At 37.1% G+C, this 24,600-nt stretch overlaps 1 protein-coding gene across 1 annotated transcript in view; it reads left to right on the plus strand.

Moving 5' to 3' along the window:
• The first annotated feature begins 233 nt into the window (after positions 1-233).
• The window catches only part of PIGK (phosphatidylinositol glycan anchor biosynthesis class K), a 111,408-nt gene continuing 87,041 nt past the window's right edge, over positions 234-24,600 (plus strand). The window contains exons 1-9 of the mRNA XM_032218448.1: positions 234-381; positions 6,259-6,312; positions 6,922-7,013; positions 7,948-8,083; positions 9,115-9,226; positions 11,529-11,625; positions 12,965-13,082; positions 14,063-14,173; positions 17,615-17,787. Coding sequence (XP_032074339.1) covers positions 238-381; positions 6,259-6,312; positions 6,922-7,013; positions 7,948-8,083; positions 9,115-9,226; positions 11,529-11,625; positions 12,965-13,082; positions 14,063-14,173; positions 17,615-17,787 — 1,037 coding nt within the window. The 5' untranslated portion in view covers positions 234-237. The remainder of the gene's footprint in view (positions 382-6,258; positions 6,313-6,921; positions 7,014-7,947; positions 8,084-9,114; positions 9,227-11,528; positions 11,626-12,964; positions 13,083-14,062; positions 14,174-17,614; positions 17,788-24,600) is intronic.

Genomic DNA, 24,600 nt, shown 5'->3' on the forward strand with positions numbered 1-24,600 from the left:
AAATGATTGCGTCCTTCTCAGTTAAGCGCTTCAAAAGGGACAGATTTAATATCAATGGCTTTCATCATTTTTGCTCAGCATCGCCACGAGGCTTGGCATCTCCTCCTCCTTCCCCCCCCCTCCGTTAAAATTTAACCCGCGCTCCCTGCACATCGGGCATCTCAACACCCGGAGTAAAAACAATCACAAACTTTGGGAAAAGAAAAAAGAGGCGGAGCTACATAGCGTCGGTGGCCAATGACCGCTTTTCTTCCTTCCTGGGTCCTGCGGAGAGGCAAGATGGCTGCCCCCAGCCCGAGCCGGTGTCTTTTTCTAGCAGCAACAGCGCTGCTGCTTCTTTTCTTCGGCCGCTGCAGTTCGGCGGTCGGTCACGGAGCGCAGGTACGCCAGGAAAGGCAAAGGGGACGGCTGACAGCGCGCCTTTATTTCTCCTTTGCTTTTGCTTTGTTTTTTTTTCTTTTCTTACCGTGGGTGGGTTTGAAACCCAGGACTTGGATTTCCGTTTCCGTGGGCTGGTTTTGGTTGCACTGAGCAAATGCAACCAAGGGGGCTCAAGGCGACCGCATTAAAAAAACAAAATTAGGCCAGAGAAATCTAGCTGTCTGTCCCTTTGCAATTAAATGTGGTGTTGCAAATGTCTATCCGAAGTGTTGTGCACCGGCGCTGAACTCTGCCTGCTCTCCTCCGGGCTGTCGTTGCAATCCTGGAGGGCGAGAGAGGAGTGGGCCGGACTCGGCTCCTCATATCGGATGCTCGACCGCCCCCTGACGGCTTTTGGCAGGGACTCGGTTGCTGCTGCTTTCTGTCCTTGCTCCTCTTTACCCAGGAAATGTCAAAATCCTTGGGATGATCTCGCCGCAGCCACACCAGAAGCAGTTAGAATGGTTAAGCATCCCAGAAATCGAATTATAACGTGTATCCCATTGTAATTCTATGGCTCCATATTAGGGTGATTTTAGTTTTAATATATTATCTCCTACAATGTATTGTCCACCCCTACATACATACATACACACTAGTCCTCAACTTACAACAACAATGGAACCCAAAATTTCTGTTGCTAAGTGAATTTTGCCCCATTTTAAGTCTTTTCCTGCCATAGTTGTTAAGTGTATCATGGCAGTTGCCAAGTTAGCAACACAGTTGTTAAGTGAATCTGACTTCTCCATTGACTTTGCTTGTCAGAAGGTTGCAAAAGGGGATCACATGATCCCGGGACACTGCAAACGTCATAAATATGAGAGTTGGTAAGCATTCAATATTTGATCCCATGACTGGGGATGCTGCAGTGGTCATAAATGTGAAAAATTGTCATAAGCTACTTTTTTCAGTGCTGCTGTAATGCTCTAACTTTGAATGGTCATTAAATAAACATTAAATACAACTGCAGTAATTACTTAACTGTGGCAATAAAGTTCACAAAATTAGACAAAACTCACTTAGTAACTCATGATTAACAACAGACATTTTGGGTTCACGTTGAGGACTATCTGTATACTGATTTTTGCATTCCATGGAATTGAATTATCTAGGGCAGTGATGGCGAACCTTTTTGGCACCAAGGCCAAAAAGGGAGTGCACGCTCTTCTTAAAAGCCTCCAGTAATGAAGCTCCCACAACTTGCGAAGGCAAGCTATTCCATTGGTTGATTGTTCTCACTGTCAGAAAATTTCTCCTTATTTTTATGTTGAATCTCTCCTTGATCAGTTTCCATCCATTCCTTGTCTGGCCTTTGGGTGCCTTGACTCCTTCCTCTCTGTGGCAGCCCCTCAAATATTGGAAGACTGCTATCATGTCTCCCCTGATCTTTCTCTTCACTAGACTAGCCATGCCAAGTTTCTGTAACCACTCTTCATATGTTTTAGTCTCCAGGCCCCTAATCATCTTGGTTGCTCTTCTGTGCACTTTTTCTAGAGTCTCAACGTTTTCTCTGTGCAAGTAGCTAAATAGGAATCAGATTATGCAGCACTTTATATTCTAATGCAGAAAGATACTTTGGAATGTATGGGGGTACCAATTATGAAATGAACCAAATGTGTTTTCTCTGGATCATAGGGCAACTACTGGGGGTACCCTGCAATCCCGAGGAAAGATTATGCTGCTTTAAGAAGTTGCAAATAACTACTCTTTTAAAATTCCAAATCACTACTTGGCCTTCTGATCTAAAATACTGAAAAACTCTAACCAATATGAGTTATGGAGGTGGTGCCGGCAGTTCTTGGGGGCCCAAAAATGGCCTATGTAACACCACTGCTCCATGAGCTGCATTGGCTGCCAGTTTGCTTCCAGGTGCAGTTCAAGGTATTGATAATTACCTTTAAAGCCCCTCATGGTGTGTGCCCAGGCCTCTTGCATGCCTGTCTCATTCCACTGGGATTGGCCAGCAAAGGAGGCGTGCTGCAGGCCCATCAGATTGATTATTCTAGCTGGCAGGATCCAAGAGAAAGGCCTTCTTGGCCCTGTGGAATATCTTGCCTCCCCCACCCCCTCCGATGTGAGGTCCGCCCAACTCTCCTGGCATTCTGGAAGAGCCTAAAGATCTGTCTCTGCCAATTAGCTTGGTGCTTCAATGGGGAAGTATCAAAGTGAAAGTGGTTGATCAATTAACAATGGGTCCCACCTTGCCCCCATCCTGTTCCCCTTTAATTGGGTGAGTTCTGGACTTTATACTAACTTATTTATGCTCTTTAATTATATAGTTTTTTATTTTTATGATTGTAAGCCATCCAGAGTTATCCTGAGGAAAGACGGGCTTCCTATAAATTTAATAAATATATAAAAAATCATTTGAAGAAGAAATTAATTAGGCAACTATCTCAAGCAAAACTCTGGAGTTAGGGGGATGGAGTAGCAATGCCAGTTTCAGTTTCGTATATCTCTATGATTTCCCTTTTTTTTATATTACCCACCCCTCCCATTGTCATTTTGCTCCTGGAAAGTTGTGCCAAGTCTCTTCCCATTTCCTGTATACATTATGTGTACATGACAATGTAAAAAGAATGTTGAATTTTGATGCCATGGTGGTACAGTGGTTGGAATGCAGTACTACTGGCTACTTCTGCTGACTGCCGGCTGCCAGCAGTTTAGCAATTCTGTCCTGACCGGCTCAAGGTTGACTCAGCCTTGCATCTTTCCGAGGCTGGTAAAATGTGGACCAAAATTGTTGGGGGCAATATGTTGAGTCTCTAAACTGCTTAGAGCTGTAAAGCACTGTGAAGTCTTAAGTGCTATTTCTATTTTCAAATGTAACCAAGTTGACTTCTGATTCAGAAGTTATGCATTCATGCATTTTGTTTCCAATAAAAGCTGGCTGGATCTCTCGAGAAAACCAACCGGGACTTGGAGTAACAAAGCAATTATCTATTTGTTGGTCTTTTCAGTTGGAAGAGGGAGGATTTGCTTGGCTTTCATTGTTGTAGCCTTTAGCAGATTTATTTATTTAGATTTGTTAAGGCTGTTTAATTGATTTATGTTTTCTTGAAATAATGATTTTAAAAAGAATGACCAAACATGTACTTGCTTTGTTTAATGTCACATCAGTCAGCTTGTTTCAACAATTCTATAACAAGGACGGAAAGGGATTGAATACATAGATTACAGAACAAGCTGGATAATTACATAAAATAGTATTCATTAGACCGGTAGTTTCAATTTATTTGTCACACTGCTGTGATGATAATCCATTTGCCCAAACTCTGGAGATTGAAAAAACAAAACCTGGCATTTTTTCAGGTCAACTAAATTCATGTTTCCCCCAAGAGTTGTAATTAGACATTTAAACTGGATGTCAGGGGAAGAAAACAAAAGCAGACAATAAAGCAAATAATGAATAAGCAGCCAGAGTTAAGAATTATGTGATATTTTTCCCAAATGACCTAGAATTGACATTGAACATCTGTTGAACATTAAGAGAAATTTTAAGGCTGCAATTAAATACAAGCTTTAAATAATTCAAACTAGCCTTTTCCAATTGCATACAGAGAACAGTTTTATTATTTTCAGCGCTGCTCAAATCTGATTGAACAAAGCCATTAATCAACCCAATCTTGAAACATTTATGTGGCTGAAAAACAGTTCAAGAACAAAAAAGTCAAAGAAAAAACAACAACCCATATTACTATGTTAAACTAAAATTTGAAAACAGAATACATTTCTTGCTGATTTAATTCTTATTTTTTTCTAAAAGGCAAAGATTGACTAATCTCGAATCAAGCAGGGACAGAAAATTGAATTAATAATTCAATAAACGAATGTGTAGTAAATCTATTTGAGATATTATGAATTCCAGGACATAAAATTGCCATTCTGGATTTCGGTATCTCAAGTGTAAACAAATTTTTAGTATTCAGATTCTGGCACCATGAGGAAAATATGCATTAAGTGTTCCATTTAACCATTGGCCAACTTTCAATTTCAGTGATTAACAGTGGCTAGTCTAATTAAAACTTTCACATTGAGTTAATGATTTTTTTTTTTTAAAAAATACCTTATTTAGCTAAAACTAACTCAGAATTGAAGGCTAATCTGAGATAAAGAAATAAGGATCAAGTTATCAACAAAAAGGGAAATAATGTATTTCTCAAACATAATTTAGCTAAAAAAATCACACAAAAATGTATTGTTGGCAAAGAGGTTAAAAAAGTAGAGTGAGGTCATAATCTTTCTTTACCCCTAAGAAACTGGGATGTTATCAAATAGATGATATTCTGGGAAATCTCACTTCACTGTTTGAGTTCTTATGCAGAGGTTGCAATAAGAATATCATGGTCCAAGATTGGTAACATATTCCTGGTAAAGGAATATGTTATTAATTTTTGATTCTGTTATTCAAGAGAATAAATAGAGAATATTTATTACAAACATCCATCATAAGTTTAGCATAATTTTTAAAAGTCCCTGTTACAATTGTGGATTTCTACTGCAATGTTTTACAGAATTCTTGAGTACAGCACATTATTCAGAAAAAATGGGGGGGGGAAACTTAATTGTGAGGTATTTGCAGATCATATATTTTGGTATTCATTTCTTTATGATCATTTGTTTTGGCTGAGTGGTATTTGATAGTGGGGCAGGAGTCTGTCAAGACTTGTCAGACTTCATACATTTATTTTAATCTGAATGACAAGCTTATGTTCTATTAAGAATGCATCCAATCCAATTTGTTTTTAGAGGATTCAAGGAGATAAATGTCTGATCAGGTGGATCATTCTGGCTTAATTCACATTTTTTCCTAGTTTGCCAATTTTGATTATTGAGACTAATTTCTGCAACCCCTGTGGTGAAATAAAGTATGTTTTTATTTGGAATAAGTGGTTTTTTTTAAAAAAAAATAGTTTTGTTTGTGGTATGAAGACTTTTCAATAAATAAAATGATAAAATAGCATTAAGGAATTGTAATTTTTTAAATATTGCAAGTATTTGCAGCACTGAAATTAAAGTTACAATAAATTTTACTAACTGGGGTGTTGGGTCTTTTTAAGGAGTCCTTATGATTTTCTGCTTTGGTTTTTTTTTCTTTTCCTCTTTGGTTGCCATCTTTAATCAAGTTTCAAGACGATGGAGGGAATTCTTTGTTGTTCTTATGATATGATCCATGAAAGGCTTTTTATACGTGAAGTGCTACTATATTAAAGATTTCTTTAAAAGAAAGCAAACTTATATGGAAAAAAAGTTGTTCTAAAAAGGGAGTCATATTTTGGAGTAAACATACACAGGATTGTTCGATACAGTTTCATAAATATATCAACTGGTATGATGTTTATTTAAGTAAAAAATAACTTTTGATTTGATAAAAACAGGGGTGTCAAACTTCATTTCATTGAGGACCATATCAGGATTGTGTTTGACTTCAGGATGCCAGGGTGGGTGTAGTCAGGATGGACATGATCAGCTTGACATCACTCATGTTGGGGTGCCTGGGGAGGCCCGAGCGCTCTGCCAGCAAAAATGGATTCCTGAGCTCTGTTTGCGGCTGGTGACGGACTCCTGCAACCCTTTGTCACTGAAAACAGAGCTTGGGAGGGCCACACAAAGCCCTCCCAAGCTCCATTTTCACTGGGAGAGGCACTGTGACACTTTGCTGTTTCCAGGGTGGCCCTGCAGGCCAGATCTGAGTAGCCCGCTAGCCGGGTCCAGCTCCCGGGCCTTGACTTTGACACCCCTGGATAAAAAACATATTTAAAATATTTAGGGAATTTGTGTTTGTATGTATTTAATACTATTTTATTTATTTGTATAATTTATATATTTTCTCTTCAGGATCAAGCAGAACATTTTTTTAGAAGCGGACATACAAACAACTGGGCTGTTCTGGTAAGATAACCAAGCCTAATTGAACCTAACTTAAACTAAACAAATCTATTGGAATATACCAAATGGTATCACTGAAAAGAAAAGATTGCTTGCCTCCACAGTGATAAAATTGCTTTTCATGCAAAGATAGTGGATTGGAGCTGATCCAATCTCATATTTTATATCCATTAAAAAAGAGAATAAACCATAAATAATTCTACTTAAATACCTGTGAAACATTAGCTACCACCAATGCTTTTAAAAAAACAAAACACTTTTCCAGAAAATCAGATTTCATACTTACCTTGACTATGATTTATTAATTTATTAATAAATTTATTGTAGGAAGTATATGCATGTGTGAGAGAAGAAATAATATAGAGTAGGGAAGTCTTTGAAGATTATACTGTAGGCATTAGTCTTCAGTTGAGAGAGAACAGCTCTGCAGTTTGACAGGAGAATTTGTCCTTACTGAAATTTCCAAATAAGCTGTAGCTCAGTGGCCCATTTGTTCCTGCACAGTCATGTTGCATTAAAGCTACAGAATTTATTCTTATCTTCTGTCTTTCTCACTTCCTCACTTTCTCGCTCCACACACATGGACATATATTTGTCTCTTAATCTGTTTAGGTGTGCACATCTCGATTCTGGTTTAACTATCGCCATGTGGCCAATACTCTCTCAGTTTACAGAAGTGTCAAGAGACTTGGAATTCCTGATAGGTAAGAAGAGCCCTTTAAAATGGTATCAAGCATAAATAGGATAGTTACTGTACTAAGGTGATCCGATATTTGTCTAGACTTTTTTATATCTATGTATTTTTATTTTTATTAAAACATAGTTCAAAATTAAAAAACAGAGTTTCATTCATTACAGCATTTCTGTATCAATGTCACTCATATTAACATAGTTTCTAATTATATAGATTACGATGTATTATATACTCAGTTAAATTATAATGTCTGCCTTGTATGCAGCTTTATTCCTCTCTAGCATTCATCTCCATTGTCCACGGATGCATTTCCTGCCTCTATAAGATTTACCTGTATCTGCTCCTGTGAGGCACTTCCTGTTCCTGTTGGATGTATATAGTTATATTCTTGATGGCTTGTATAGTGTTTTACCTGCATTTTAATTAAACAACACATGCTACAGAGACCCCAAAATCAGCTGGTTGGTAGGAGGCGCGCATGCATGCACAGTGAAGCCCAGCTGGGGTGACGGCTCGCGTGCCAGTAGAGAGGCCTTCGTGTGCCACCTGTGGCACATGTGCCATAGGTTTGCCATCATGGATCTATGCTAATTATAAAACAACTTTGAAGAAACCTGATGAGTACAATGAGAGAGAAAAAAAAAACCCAGATTGATTTTTAGGGTGAGCCAAACGCCTATTTGAAGTATTATTGAGTTTCATAAATTGCATAGAATTGAATTCATATGCAAATACAGTAATGTTAGCCTTATTAACTTTTAAAAGCTATTTCTTCATTCTGTGTTAAGTTTTGGCTTAGTCACAAAATGCCTTGCATAGAAAAGAGGATTACAGTTATTAAACAGCCTTTCAAAGTTAGCAGAACATGTATGTTTATTTGAGGCTTTGTGTTGCTACTGCACTCAAATTGTGTATCCAAATTCATTTATTTTCTTCCCATTTAGTCATATAGTTTTAATGCTAGCAGATGATATGGCCTGCAATCCAAGAAATCCGGTTCCAGCCACTGTGTTTAGTCACAAAAACATGGAACTGAATGTCTACGGAGATGACGTGGAAGTGGATTACCGAAATTATGAGGTTAATTCTTAAATACATTCCATATTAAAATGTAGAAAGGTGATGAGGAAGGAGACAACATTTAAGTCCATTGATTTCATGAGAACCTGCAACTTCTTGGGCCTCAGAGATGTTCTTCAGTACAATTAGAAACACAGAACACATTCAGAATAACGAATTGAGTTTCCAGTCTTCACATGTTCTTGCATCAAAATGTTTAGCCTACCAAATCTAGTCAAATCATCGTTTAATCTGTGAGATATATTCAATACCTGAAAATTGATATATTTTCCCCATGATTAATAGTTGAACATACCGATAGTGATGACTCCACCTAAACCTTTTAAAGCAGGTATGGAAGACTCATGGATCCAACCACAAAACTCAGAATTTTATTACTCTTGACTAAAGACTAGAGGAGTGAAATGGATTATTCTTGTTCTGAGCTGGAAAGTACAGACATAGTCACATGAACTCCCACTTAGCAACCACTTTGCTTAAAGAAATATCTGCCAGTTCCAATTCCTGCTAAATGAGGATTACAGTACCTGTAGAGGAGTTGAGATTTTGAGCATTGTTAGTTATTGACACTAGTATGGTTTTCTAACTACTTTTGGAACCTTAGAAAATTATTTTCAGAGCTAGTAGGTGTGATGTTTTGAGATTTCATAGTAGGATTTTTTTTTTGTTTTGCTGACCAGATGGATAATTTATGATCAAATACTTTTAATCACTGGAATATTGTTTTCCATAATTGTCATGCAGAATATAAAGCTTTAAAATATGATTATGAGCATTTTTCCATGGCAACTCACAGTTATGTTGATGGTAAAAAAAATGTTGAAATTGTTCCCAGAGATAAAATAATAAAGTTTGACAGGTGTTCAAAGCACTGAATATATATTATGGAGGCTGAAATATGACGACTTAGCGTGAGCTAATACATTAATGAGCTGCAATATGCAGTAGTGTATATTTTGTTGGACAGTTCATTTGAAAATAATGCCTTTATGATTAAATGCAAACTCTAAACAGGATGCTGTCTCGTTTAGGTTACCGTGGAAAATTTTTTGAGAGTGTTAACAGGCCGAATACCAGCAAGTGCGCCTCGTTCCAAACGTTTGCTTTCTGATGACAGAAGCAATATTCTCATATATATGACAGGTAATTGTATTTTATTTGGCATTTCCTATAGTAATAATAATAATAATGGAAATACTTCCACAGCCTTGACAATTGGACTAATTTGTTCTGCTTTGAGACTGCATATTTCCTGTGTAGCTTACTCATTGGTACATTTACAAGTAGTTCACAGTTGAAACCATTTGTTTACTGACCATTCAAAGTTACAATGACACATGAAAAATAACAGTTTTTCATACTTATGACTTGTTTCATCCTCGTGGTCACGTGATCAAAATTGCTTTGCCACTGGAATTTATGATGGTTGTAATGATCACATTTTTTGACCTTCAGACAAACAAAGTCAATGGGGGAGCCAAATTCACTTAACCACCATGTTACTAATTTAGCAACTGTAATGATTCGCTCAATGGTGGCAAGAAAGGTTGTAAAATGGGGCAAAATTCACTTAATTACTGTCCTGCTTAGCAGTGGAAATTTTGGGCTTAGTTGTGGTCACAAGTCAAGGACTACCTGTATTAGAATGGCTAAAGGCGTGTCTGTATCAGGAAAATTGAAACTAGATGTCTCTTGTGAATTGAAGCTGTGCAGTGTATATGTATATTGAGGCATTGAAAAACCAGTGCTAATCTGTCTAATTCCTGAAATATAAATAACATTTATGCCTGCAATTGATCTTGAACCCTTGAATAGTGAATTAAATATAGAATGGGTTCAGCTTTTAAGAGTCTCAGATATCTAGAGTAAGCTGTCTTGGAAATTTGTTTGTTTGATTGTATGTGTGGAGTAACTTAGTTTGATTGTATGGGTTGGACTTAGTTCTCAGAATCCTCAGCAGTGGTCAATAAACATTCAAACGCTTCATAACCATCTAAAATAGCCATTTGCATCAGTTTGAAAAAGGCCAATGTAATTATGTTGCTAATTGATGCATCACACAGTGGACAGATCCACATACTATCCTAATTCTTGATTTATAGCTTACCAATGTTAGGGTAAGGGTTAAGTCACAGATACTTAATATATATAGCTCTGTGTGTGTATGTTCCATCATAACTCTGGAAAAAACACTGTGGGGGTAAGACACCCCTAAAACCGCTCGGGGTATGTGTTCTGTTAAGATACAGCCTGTTGTGCTTTAAAATGGATTCTATTGTACTGCTGTAAAATGGCTTCTACTGTGCAGCGCAGTGGAGTTGTCATGGTAACGGCTTCACGGCTCCCTCTGGTAAGGGGGAAAATCCAATATTAGAAATTATGTTTGGTCTGGACATTTTCCCCCTATAAATAAATATCCGGGTAGCCCTGGGTTATTGGCTAGTTATATAATAAAAGGAGAAAGTCTGAAAAAAATCCTATAGTTACTCAAAAGACAAGGATATCCCTCAAAGGAGCCATCATCATCTGACCCTGGAAATAGCCAGGTTTAGATAAGGCTTGTTTAAATAAGGGCCCAGTGAGAACTGTAGAAATCCCAGAGGGACTTTATCTCATACTTGTCTTCTGTAGAAAAGCCTAATACAAGCCCTGTCTTTATTAATATTCATTATAGGCAATGATTCATGCACAATCAGAAACATAGCCTTAGTAACTGTTTCCATCATTCTTTGTTATCACATTAAAATACTTCTATTGCAATCAGTCATCGATGTGTATTGGGTAAAACTAGGATTTTAAAATACAGTCAGCGCAATAATTGGTCTTCAATTGCATATTAGGTATCTACACAAGAAAAAAGCAACACATCAGTCCCCCCGCCCATCCCACCCTCATTTAAAAATTTATTCCTATGCACTCCTAGGATCTGCACGGCCAAAGGGATACTGAGATCCTTTGTGCATGTTGCAAGTCAGTGGTTTATTCAGCAAATCATACTTTTTAAAAAATGTAGCCCAGCACATGTGTAAATATGGATTAAACACTATGCTCAAGGGCTATAGGAATTGTTCTAACATAGCTTGTTACTACAGTATATATTATTATTCTGGAAATCCAGATCTAAAAGAGAATTGAAGATGTGTGGCTGCATATAAATTAGTAGTTGCAGTGACTCAGGGGAGGTTTGGAGGGATGTGGGTAATACAGACTTCTTAAATGTTAAATGTGAATTGATTGGGCTTCTCAGCTTGCTCAGGCTGAGTTCCAAAGGACAAAGCAATTGCTTACCCTTTGCTTGCCTTGCTTCTTTTATCTGCCGTAATATAAGTTCACTTGGTGGGTGAGAGCATATTTATGCATTATTATAGTTGGATGCCAACTGTTTTGTTTGAAGGTTTCAGAGAATATTTTTGAGAATATCCTGACTTTTTTTTTCTTCGCCAAGGTCATGGTGGGAATGGTTTCTTGAAATTTCAAGATTCGGAAGAAATCACGAATGTGGAACTCGCTGATGCCTTTGAACAAATGTGGCAGAAAAGGAGGTAATTTCTAACCCTTGCTTTCTAGTGTGCCTGCATTTTTCTGCCTTTTCTGATCTACCCAGAATGTATTTTCAATTTTCATTTCATTTAGTACATTTATTTGCAACCATAGGTTTTAATCATATACTGTTACAGCAAGTCTTAATTGGTCAGTTATTCTCCCCTACAATTAACACCATTGTCACCATCTGCATTAACACTTCACATTTTTACCTTTTATGATATTATGGATAATGTACCTCTAGCAGATTGTACAGCTAAGCATTAAGGTCCTCTATACAAGGCAAGTTATGAACCAACTGGGCCCTTGCAATGTCCTCTGTCCGGAAATGTCTGTCAAAGCTGGTGCTTGTTTTTGATTGGCTGGTTTGATCTATTGAGTCATTTGCATCACTGATCTTTAAAATACCACCTGGCATCCAAGATATAAGGATGTGATGGCGAACCTATGGCACACTTGCCAGAGGTGGCATGCAAAGCCCTCTCTGTGGGCATGTGCGCTGTCGCCAGCTGCTCTTCGGGTTTCTGGTGCTCATTCCAGTTTGGGCACTTGGTGCTGAAAAGGTTTGCCATCACTGCTATAAGAGTTAAATCTTAGATATCAGGGCTATTCAAATATATTGAAAGAGGTACTTTGCTATGCAACTCAACTTACAAATATGAGAGATTTCAGCAAACCTATCCAGGGTTGTAAGAGTAAGTTTATATTGGTTTCATGAACCCAACTGTAGCAAGATAAAAACAGGGTTTTTCTTTTCAAATTGTCCCCCCTTTTAAAATTGAAACATCATTGAAGATCTAGCAAAATAATATGCAGATCTCTATAAATCAAAAAGTATATGTAATCTTGCATAATAGTTAATAAAGGAAGTAGTAATCGAAAATCTTTGTTATTTTGGTTCTGAGTGATCAGACAGATCCTTTGCAAAAGGAAGCCTACACAAGACTTAAATAAGTTTATATTGACATGGTTAGTGTAAGATTTCAGGATTTTACTTTTGAATAAAACACACCTTGGATTGTGTATTTAATCACCAGTACTTTTTTTCTATGCAGTGGTGATAAAACTGGATAGTTTATAAAGGTAAATTATTGTCTGTTAATGGCAAAAATCCTGGAGGTCAAATCTCCAGGAAGATTTTATTTTAAACTAGCATTTTGTTTACAAGGCTGGATGAAGTGACCACAGCTGATGGATAAAAGAAGATATGACTTATCTCTTATATACTAGTAAGGGATTTACTTTTTATCTGGACATTTTGTTGTGCTTGATTATTGTGGAAGGCTTAGAGGCCAGCTGGCATAAACAGGCATAAAGATTCTTTTTTTCCCCTTCTAGGTACAATGAATTGCTATTTATCATTGATACATGCCAAGGAGCATCGATGTACGAGCGGTTTTATTCTCCCAATATAATGGCTTTGGCTAGCAGCCAAGTTGGAGAAGATTCACTTTCTGTAAGTGTATCATTTCACATGTTAACTATATATAGATAACAGCAAATGAAAATCTCTCCTAGTTTGGTGGATATCTAGCTGTATAAGATTTAATAGGAATCTTGTTTCTGCTAGAAAATACTGCATTTATAATGGAATGAGAATTTGTTTTAAATGAATAGTACTCATTAATAATACTGCTATAAAGAAAAGCAAGATTTTTTTAAAATGCAAGTGAAATTATGACTCTGAGTTATTTACAACCTTCCAGGAAGTCATGACTTTTACAATCCTTTTTTGAGAACTTTGGTATATTTCATTGCATATTGTGGAGGGCTAAAAGCAGGGGTGGGTTGCTCCAGGCCTTACTGCAGGTTCGGTGCATGCAAAAAATTTTGTGTGTGTGCACGCTTCAGTTCACACTTGCACAAAAATAGGTCTGCACATGCACAAAACATTAAAAAAAGAAATAAAATTAAATCTGTGCAATTACAATTGTTCTGCAGATGCGCAGACCAAAAATCATGAGGGTGGCCCCACAGAACTGGTTTGGGGGCATGGCAGGCCTGGGTTGCTGTCAGTTCCAGCTACACAGGCCGCCAAACCACTATTGGTTCGGCCAAACTGACCTGAACCGGTAGGAACCCACCTCTGGCTAAAAGCACTTCTACAGAACTGTGTCACTCTCAATGAAAGATGAAGGATGAAGAGAAGCAGGTAAAGGATTGCTGTCTTTCTCTTAGTCCGAACATATTGAAATATAGAATTAGTGTTACAGCTCTATATAGTTCTTTTCCAGCACATTCATATACAGTATTTTGCTTGGCCTTATTTATTTGTGTTCCTTTCTGTACTCCATAGTAGCTATTCATAGTTTGGGAGGTTAATCAGCTGTTGATCGAGGATGTAGATATAAGATTGTGTTGTTCAGTTTTCATTGCTAAACATTTATATATAAATGTTATAAATTTGGTATTTATAACAACATTCTCTTTTTGAAGCATCAACCAGATCTTGGCATTGGTGTCCATTTGATGGATAGATATACATTTTACGTCTTGGAATTTTTAGAAGAAATTAACCCAGCAAGCCAGACGAATATGAATGACCTGGTAAATACTTATTTAACTTGCTATTCATGAAACCGCTACTGGAAAGCTGTGTGTTTTGTATAATTTTATATAATCCTTTTAACATCCATTCCTATTTTCCCCATTGTCACTGTATTGCATCAAGTTGTGAAGAAAATATTTTTTTCTAGTTTTAAACGCCAAAAATGAGATTTGCTCAAGTTAAATTAGCCTTAAATCTAGGGCTTAAATCTACATTATCTTATTAAAAAATAATCCTCTTACCGCATGGAATCTTAGTAGCAAATCTGTGTTTTTCATTATAACCACTCTACGCTGAAGTTTGAATTGTTTCTAGATAGCCTACAATACTGTCTTTCAGCTCAATTATATTAAAAAGTTATATTATGCAAGATTCAGAACATTGCTTGATTCCTGACTCAAGCTGAAAAACATCTTAGCCTTGATTGAAGTTAAATGTAAGAATTAATTGCAGAGTGTAAAAAAGAAGCATAAGTGATTGGTAGAACATAAATCTCAATGAACAAAAGATGTGACTGCCATCTCTAATTAAAGAATCAAGTTTGTAGTTGCTAGGAAGATTTTTGGTTGTGGTACTGGAAAGGTCCTGTGTAATAAAGCAAATAATCTCATGATATGAGATAGCTCCATGGATTTGACTAGTAGAAGAAAGCCAATAGATCTGCCAATGGAAAGGATCTGGACATTTTATGGCCTATGGGCAGTCCCAATCTGGCTCTCAGCAGTGTGGGGCAGGTTCTGGTAGCCTTGGAGGTGAAAAATCATTGGTAGGGGGTGGGTCTTCGGCAGGGGGTCAGCAGCAGAGAGCAGGGCGGGGCATCGGTGGACGCATGGCCTTCCACAACAGTCCCAGTTTCTCAGTTCCTTTTTACAGAAATACGATGTGAATATGCCATACAATCAATCAATTAATCTCATCTGGCCTCTTGGGAAAATTAATTAGCTACCCCTGCTTGTGTGAGGTAAATAACTAGCAACATTCAGAATCCAATCTAAGCATGGTTCCCCTCCCCATTTAGAAAAATATCTCACTGAATTGTGAAGGATTCTCACTCTGCTAGGCATGCTTAGGAACCTTTTTTTCATTTATTTGAAATGTTAATATGGTCAGGAGATTTAGGACCATATTTCTTCTGAAAACCTTCTTAAAATTGGAATTATGCAGCAGAGCGCTAAGTATTCAGTGGTGTGGTTAGGGTTAGAGTGCTATATAGCAAATCAGTCTGCACATGATGAAAATTTTCCCCTGATTCCTAAGGAGAAGATAGATTCCTGGCCATTTTTCCATATATGATCTTTTATAAGAGATTTTTTTTTACCAAAATGGAAATTCTGCATACATGTGTATAGCCAGGTGATATGAAGCAGCAATATATATTCATATATTATTAGATAAGGATTAGCTTGTCTCTCCAAATCTTTCATATTATGTTAAGCAAAAGGTTCTTTTGCACATGCTACCCACTCATATCCTGTTTTGCAGATTTGAGTGATGTCCTCTTTAAATCCAATCTTGCTTAACGTACTATGCCAAAAGATATGAGTTGTGAACCTAAATCTCAAAGCCTTTTTTCACATGAGAGAGCAGCTGTGCAAAATCATTTAGTATTGAAGTTTACAGATGCAGTTGCAGGTTATCTTGTCACTAGAAAAGATGGCATCAACTTTGCAGTAAACATCTCACATTGCCAAGCTTGATGCTGATATAGAACTGAGTAAGCAACCATCTGAGAAAGAAGTTTCATTATTAAATCAGACAAAAATATTTTTAAAGGATATATATATATATGGGGAATAATTGGAAGAATGAATGATATACAGATAATTATTTATTAATTAGACTTATATACCGCTTCATAGGGCTTTCAGCCCTCCCTAAGCAGTTTACAGATTTTTAGCAAATTGAGACAGCAAATTGCCCCCACAGTCTGGGTCCTCATTTCACCCACCTCAGAAGGATGGAAGGCTGAGTCAACCTTGAGCCGGTGAGATTTGAACCGCTGAACTGCAGATAACAGTCAGCTGAAGTGGCCTGCAGTACTGCACCCTAACCACTGCACCACGGCCACAACCATAGTTGAGCCTGGAGTTACCTTTGTAAGTCATGGTGGTTAAATGTGACCATCCCTGATTTTATGACTGTTGTTGTACCAGTGATTAGGGAATCTGGCAATCATTAAGTGATTTCCCGAAAGGGCATTTTTGCCAGAAATTGGAAGGAAATACTGCTTTTTGCCAAAAAAAATGCCAAAAATCATGGTTATGTGACAGAAGGATTCTGCAAACAGTTGTAAACTTGGGACTGTGCCAAGCACCCATAATATCATCACATGAGTATTGGGGGGGGGGGCGAAGCCATTGGAACCTTAAAACTGGGAAGTATGTCTGAAGGGCTTTGTTGCAACTTTGAATGGTTACTAAGGGAGCAGTCATAAGTTGAGGACGACCTGTATTATAATGATAAACATTCCATTCCATTCATTTCATTCTGAACAAGTTTGTCTCATAATAAATTTTGTGTTTTCTGGAATCCATTAACTTACTAGAAACCATAGAATTAACCGATAAATAAAATGTCATCTTGGAAATATTGTGAATATGGGCCAGCAAGTTAGAAATTAGTGTACAATTTGCCGATCTTATAGCAGATTTACAAGGACTTCAGTTTTAACAGTTTTAAATTTTATTTTATTTTTTGATATCTAGTATAAAACATAGTTATAACCCTGTTCACATTTCTATAGGTGCCCCCATTAAATATTGTTGATTCATTTCTCCTAGCACATATGGGATAAATAAATGGTTTTAGGATCATTTGTAGAGTTTAGCTAATGGGATTGCAAGCAAGATGGGTGTGTTTCTAAATTAATTGATTATATATATATATATATATATATATATATATATATATATATATATATATATATATATAGAGAGAGAGAGAGAGAGAGAGAGAGAGAGAGAGAGAGAGAGAGAGAGAGAATTATGTCCTCTGCTTGAATATTGTATTTTTGCTTTGTTCTTTATACTCTTTGATTGAGGCAAACAGTCATTTTTAGAAACTGCTGATTTCCAACTAGGATTTGATTGGTTTGTAGGTAAATGGATTTTAATATGACACCAAATTATGGAATTTCTAGAAAATTATTCAAATAATTGGAATCTGTAATTTGGAGTGGAAATACTTATAATACTTATAACTCTGTAACAAGGTACCAGTGATAGAAATCTGGTTTGTCAGTTATGTTAAATTAATCCTTTCACTCTAAAAATGAATAAAACTATCTAGATGCCAATATTATTCCTACTGGGGAATTGGAAAACCATGTTATAAGTTGTATAGAGGTATTGGATGATCACTGTAGGGACAAACACCTAGTTGGGAACAGAAATGCAGTAAAGGTTTTCATGAAGATTTCAAATGAAATGCCTTCTTTATAGTTTCAGGTATGCCCTAAAAGTTTGTGTGTATCAACACCTGGACACCGGACAGATCTGTTTCAGAGAAATCCTGACAATGTCTTGATAACTGATTTTTTTGGGAGTGTACGAAAAGTGGAAATTACAACTGAGACAGTTTCTCTGGATCCTAATTTGGCACCTGCAGAAATAAGGTATTTGGGTTTATTTTTTGAAGCTCATATATTCATATATATATATATATATATATATATATATATATATATATATATATATATATATATATATATATATATAACGTTACTGCAAAAAAATTCTAGGTGGTGTTCAGGAAGAGACTGTAAACATTCATTGGAGAGTATTTTTGTGTGTGTATATTTTGGGTTTTATACTTTGTTTCTTGGGAACTGCTGGAATAGAGGATGCAATGGGGCATGCATGATGATAGTATATTGATTTAAAAATCATCAAGAAAGTTAGATAAAATATTTGAAAGCCTCAAGGCTCATGTTTGATGAACACTGGAAATCTAAAATTTATCTCACCCAAAAAAAAGTAATGACGAAAATGCTAGATGCTTCTCTGTATGGAATAAAGCATTCATAAAACATTGGTATTCAGAATAGTAATACTCATAAAGCTACATCACAATAAGAATATATGAAGAGAGAATATAAAATATGGAGTACAAGTAGTTCTTGACCTATGACCATAATTGGGATCAGAATTTCCGTTGCTAAGTAAAGCAATTGTTAAATGAGTTGCACCTGATTTACTACTTTTTGTGTGTGAAAGATTGGTTGTGAATCTGGAGTTGTAAAATAAATCTGTTTTCTCCCATTGACTTTGTTTGTCACCAGCTGGGAAGGTTAGGGTTACTAACAAATGACCATCCCATGACTGTGTCATAAATACCTCCTGAATACCAATGATTGTAGAGATGCTGTGATAGTTGTAACTTTGAGGATTAGTTTTAACGCCCTTTTTTCAGTGTGTGGTAACTTTGAACAGTTATTAAATGAACGGTTGTAAATCAGGCCCATCTGTATGCAGGCAAATAGTACTTGTACTTGTACTTGACGCCTCTTCACCCATCGTGGGTATAGGCGACTTCCATGGAAATTTGACGCCACTGTAGATACGGCGAACCATGGAAGCTGTTTCGGCTGGATATACCCAAGGGGACGCCAGTCCCAAGGGTCGACAGAGCCCGATTGGTGGGAACGGGGGGGCACCACATGAAGGCCGGGTTGTCGTTTGATAGTTGAGAGGCTTTGCAATAAGCGTTGCAATGTATATTATGTATGCCTTTTTTTGTGTGCTTTGGTTTGTTGTGCGTTGTGGATTTTTTTTTTTTTTTTACAAATTGAAGATTTGTGCCAATCCCATGTCAAGCATATCTTTTGTGCTAATTTTCCAACAGCATTTGCTCAGTTTCTGTCTGTGTCACATTTTGATAATTCTTGCAATCTTTGCAATATTTCAGCCTTTTTCATTATTATTAATCAGATAACGATTAGCATTTTTAGCCATTATTTTTTTAAATTAAGGTATGTACATTTTTAGACATAAAGCTGTTGCAATATAACTTTTAAATCAGTGGTTCTCAACCTTCCCAATGCCGCAACCCTTTAATACAGTTCCTCATGTTGTGATGACCCCCAAACATAAAATTTGTGTCTCGGTTCCTAAGACCATCGAAAATTTGTGTTTTTACGATGGTCTTAGGCAACCCCCGTGAAAGGGTCATTCGACCCCCAAAGGGGTCCTGACCCACAGGTTGAGAATTACTGTTTTAAATGCATGGAAACAGAAAAATTAATGTGCCTTGCTTCATTGCAATATTTGTTTATTGTGATAGTCTTGGAATCAAACTCACAATATATCCGAGGTATGCCTGTAGCTGGATGCCAGGATATCCAATATCTACTGGGTGTAAGTATGGAGAACTGGGACAATCATTGTGGGAATTTTATACAGTATGTGTGTGTTTTTCCTTACAGTTAGAAACCGTAAACAATTTGAGTTCCAGTACAAAAGCAGAGTTTGTGAATTCAGAATCAAAATCTTTAATGGAGTATAATAAACAGATGCAAGTAGTGACTATTACAATAACTTTTATGTATAAATCAGTTTCCAATTCTTGGAGACTCAGATTCATCTTAAATAAATGGGAAAACCTGCAAGTATGCAGCAGAATTTGTAAGCATATATCTATATAGCATAATCAAAATATTGCCTCCGCATTTTTGATTGGTGGGTTTGGGAGAGAAATAAAAGGTAGAGAAGGATTCATCTGATGTGTGTAACATTTATGGAATGTTCATTTTCAGGCAACAAGCTGAATTTATATGTGGTCTTATGTTGCCATCTGTTGGGAGCTCTTGGGATAAAAAAAGTGTTTTTGTCCTTTTTTATCTACAAGTTGGCATAGACTACAAAAATGTGTTGCACATATCAACAAGGTTTCATGCTTCATTTTTGAAGTAATTTATCTTTTTCAAAGTAATAATTAGATCTTTTTTTAGATCAGGCCTTTAATATTTGCAGTATGAAATATTAACTTTTAATCTTGTTTATAGAATAAATGTATGTTATTTATTCTATTTAATTCCATCATGCAAGATACCGGCTTTTTATCCTCCTGAAGTGACTCTATATTAGGGGAATAATCACTCAGTGCAAGCATGTATGGGAATTTCTATCTGGATCTCCTTGGTTTGAGTGTGACTCAAGACAATGGCCACTATAACATTTCCTTTCCTTATTTTATATATGTGTAAGGGAGATAAAGGAGGAAAAAAGCAAACATTTACCCAAAGAAGTACAAATAAAAAGGCAGAACAATGAGACATAAATAACACATGAAACATGAGCAAATATATAAGTGCTTTGAGAGGTGAAACATATTGAAAACTCTGATTAAATGTCAGTGCACCACAGTAGTGGGGTGTGATGTAGGTTTGCAAAGCAGTGACTAAATTAGATACCATATCTTGCATAGAATTATATGAACGTGCTTGGGGTAAAACTAGGCTATGCTTTGGGGTGATAACTGACTGAAATTGTTTTTATTGTTACTAGAAAAGGTGGCATTTGTAGAACTAAGGCTCATAACCTAGTCTACATTTTCTTTGTTTTACTAAGAAGTGCAATATGAAAAACTCATTTGACCAAAGTTATGATGGGCAGCAGTGATCAATATCTAATGAACCTGGCTTATTGAAGATTGACAATGTAAGAGGATAATTTGGTAAATGGCATAAATGAAATGAAAGAAGAGAAAATAGATATGTTGTGTGCCTCGAAAGCTAAGAGAAAGGATGTAATAGTTCTAATCTTAATGATGAATACATATAAACTAGTTGTAGATTTTATTATGAATAAAAAGACTAAAATGAACATTAGAAAGTATAGATAGATATTTTGTATGATTTTAAGAATATAATTTTATTAATCATTAATGCTTTGGATTGTCTGCTTATTATAAAATAATTTATACATATCTCACTGATGTATGTAATAGTTAATTTGAGTAGCCCAAGAACTTCTTTATAATCATCCAAATAATCCTAGAAGTTTAAGTTCAAATTCTCCGAAAGAAAGCCTTCTGCTTGTTTCAGTATAGCTACTGCATACAACTTTCAGTACTGTTTCCTTCTTTTCAGACATGATTTATTGTGAATTTATTGAAAATGAATGCCATTACTTTTTGAAATCCGATACAAGCAATATGTTCAAATTTGTCCCCAATTCACAACTGATTATTTTTTTCACTTCTAATTTGAAGATACATTTGTTCAGAAGCTCTTGAGAGATTGTCACAGTGAAGGACTCCAATTTCTAGTACTAAAAGAAAGAAAAGAAAGAAAAAAGAAAAGAAATCATTTTTATTTTCTAATCAGTTTCTGCAAAGTGAATCAGATTACACACTTTGTATATTTTTAACAAGTATACCCCGAAATTGGACTGATACTAAGCATTGCATATTGATTTTGGTTAGTGAATAGACAGGACGCCTATAAGAAATCCTGTGTAAAATACAAACATGCAAACTGAATATACTTGCGAATGCCATATTTTAAAGTTTAGCATTATTTAATTTTTGCAATATTTCATTTCATGCCCACAATTAATTCTTCACCCTGAATCTGTTGAAAAATATTTATGGATTTGAGCGGTTTTGTATATAACCACGCCTCATTTAGCACTTAACTTGTTTAGCAAACACAGCAGTAATACAATAATTTTTTGACCAATGCATGCAATTACAACCAAATTTCATATACATCTGTTAACAATGTACACTGGAGTGAGAATAATGCTGGCGAAGCTGCACAAGAGAAATTTATCTGAAAGATATGACAGCAACCATGATCTTTTCAATATCTTTCTCTCTCTCCTCCTCCTCCTCTCCCTCCCTCCCCCCCTCTCCCTCTCTTTCTCTGTCATGTGTTCATTCAGCAACCATTTTATTTAATGACCTAGAAGGTGTTTGAGCTGTGAACAAAATCATTAAATGAGGGGTAGGTGTATATATAGAGGTATGTGTGTATTTTTTCTCCTGTTTGGGGGACTGACTTGTAGTACCTAGTATTTTCCCCAATATTTTGCATTGGGAAGCTTGTCAATATCACTGAACAGACAGAGACCTCATAGTTATTCCTTATTCTCAGAATAGTTTTCTCTGAAAATCTCAAACTTCAACAAAATATTGTTTAAATAAATTTCAACACGCAAAGAAATTAGCAGTGGATTTTTTTAAAAATGTATATTTTTCTCACAGGCTGCATTTTGCTGTGGAGATTGAATCACGAGATGTTTGATTGTATATTAGTGTAATTCTAGAGATGTGTTTTTTTAAAGTTTCATTGAGTTTAATATAGCTTCATGTGGGATGATGTTGGGGCAGTCCAGAAAATCTGTTTTAGGAGCAATTCTGGGATAGTTTACACCAAACACAAGAATTCATGAAGATGCCACAATTCTATCTTGGGACTTTAGTAGCCTTTTAATTTTGCCTTTTCTACTTTTGCTGTTAATCCATAAATGGCCTAATCTCGTGCATCATTCCGCACAATGTTATATTGGAGGAAGGGGGCTGTTCTTCATTAAAATGGACTGTTTGGCATCAATATTTCATCACTGAAGTGTATTGATGTGGAAGAACTGCTTGTGGGTGTGTGTATATCATTGGTGGTGTGCAATATATTAAATTGGTTTAGAAGGTTGATGAATGGGATAATAAACTAACAAAATTCTCATGACGGAATGTTAGCATAATATTCTAGGTTATTGGTCCCCAACCTTTTTATCGCCGCGGACCAGTCAGCCTTTGATAATTTTACCGTGGCCCGCTGAGCGCGCGCAGGAGTGGGGGGGCGTTGTTCGCGATGACACATTGATTGTTTATATATCAGATTGTTTTGATTAAACAACTTTTATTTTATTGTATTTAAACATGCCTTACAAAATAAAATACAATTACATAAATATAAAGTGCTTTAATATGCCCCCCCCCCCACCCGGACAGACTTATGTTCCTCAAAGACCATCCTGAACCCTCACCCCGGACCAACTTTTCTGCCCGCCCTCCCCCTCCCCACCACATTCGGCGGGCAAAGAACAGAGTGCGCGCGCGCGAATGCCGTGGAGAGATAGAAAATAAATATATATATAAATATATAACTGTTTGGGAGTAAAAGCGGGGAGGCGCACCCAGCTGGGGGGGGGAGGAGGAGGAAGGAGGGTGGGAAGGAAGCTGGCAAGCGAAGAACAGAAAGTAATTAGCAAGGATTAAAACGACCTGCCGGAAAAAGGAGAGGGGGAAAAAAAAAACACCAGATCTGACGGCTAGTGCAGCCTCCACCGGAGGGGCTGCAGAAACACACACCGCCAGTCCTGTCCTTCCTTTCCAACCAGTCTCTCTCCGCGCGCGCATACACACACACACACACACACACACACCACACAAACACACACCCGCCAGCAGATATGCACGCACACACACTTTTTTTTTTGCAATTGGCAGAACTACGGTTTTCTTTCTTTAAAAAAAAAATAATTAAATGGAGGTGGGGGGTGTGTGGAGAGAAAGGGAGAGAAGCGGACACATAAAACCGAGCCGCACTCGCGAACCACAGCATGCATCTGGGTGACAGGGAGAAAGCAGGAAAAGCTGAGGAGAGAGCTTTAGGAGCTTTAGCGGAACAAACGGTGGTGGTGGAGGAGGAGGAAGAGGGTGGCGATGATGATTGGGGGAGGTTTGAAAAAGCAGATCCAAGCGCAAAAGTTACTGAGTCATTTCAGCGGCGGCCGGAACAGTTTTCTTGACTCTCTCCCTCTCTCCTCTCTCACTCTCTCACTCTCTCTTTCCCTGGCGATGGATCGGTGCGGGAGGGGGGGAGAGAGAAGGGAGGAGATGGCGAGGGAGGGAGGGAGAGAGAGCCGAGGGTGGGACCAAAGGGGGGGGAGAGAAATGCATTTAAGAGGAGCGGATTTAAAAGAGCAATCATGGCCCCCGGCCGCTGCGCGGCCCGGTGCCAGGTACTCCGCGGACCGGGGGTTGGGGACCATTGTTCTAGGTGACTATTTGTAAAAATATACAAGTAGGCCTTGATTTACAACAGTTCATTTAGTGACCATTCAAGGTTATAATGGCACTGAAAAAAGTGACATGATCATTTTTCACCTGACTATTTCTGCATCCCCATGGTCATGTGATCAAAATTCAGACCCTTGGCAACTGACTCATGTATATGAAGGTTGCAATATCCCTGGATCATGTGATCACCTTTTGTAACTTTCTGACCAGCAAAATCAATGAGGAAGCCAGATTCACTTAACAACTGTTTTACTAACTTAAGCACTGCAGTGATTCACCTAACAACTGTGGCAAGAAAGGTCATAAAATGGGGCAAAATTCACTTAACAATGTTTTGCTTAGCAACAGAAATGTTGGGCTCAGTTCTGGTCATAAGTCAAAGACAACCAATATTTTCCCACTT

The sequence above is a fragment of the Thamnophis elegans genome, chromosome 5, assembly GCF_009769535.1.
Source record: "Thamnophis elegans isolate rThaEle1 chromosome 5, rThaEle1.pri, whole genome shotgun sequence".
Classification (NCBI taxonomy): Eukaryota; Metazoa; Chordata; class Lepidosauria; order Squamata; family Colubridae; genus Thamnophis; species Thamnophis elegans.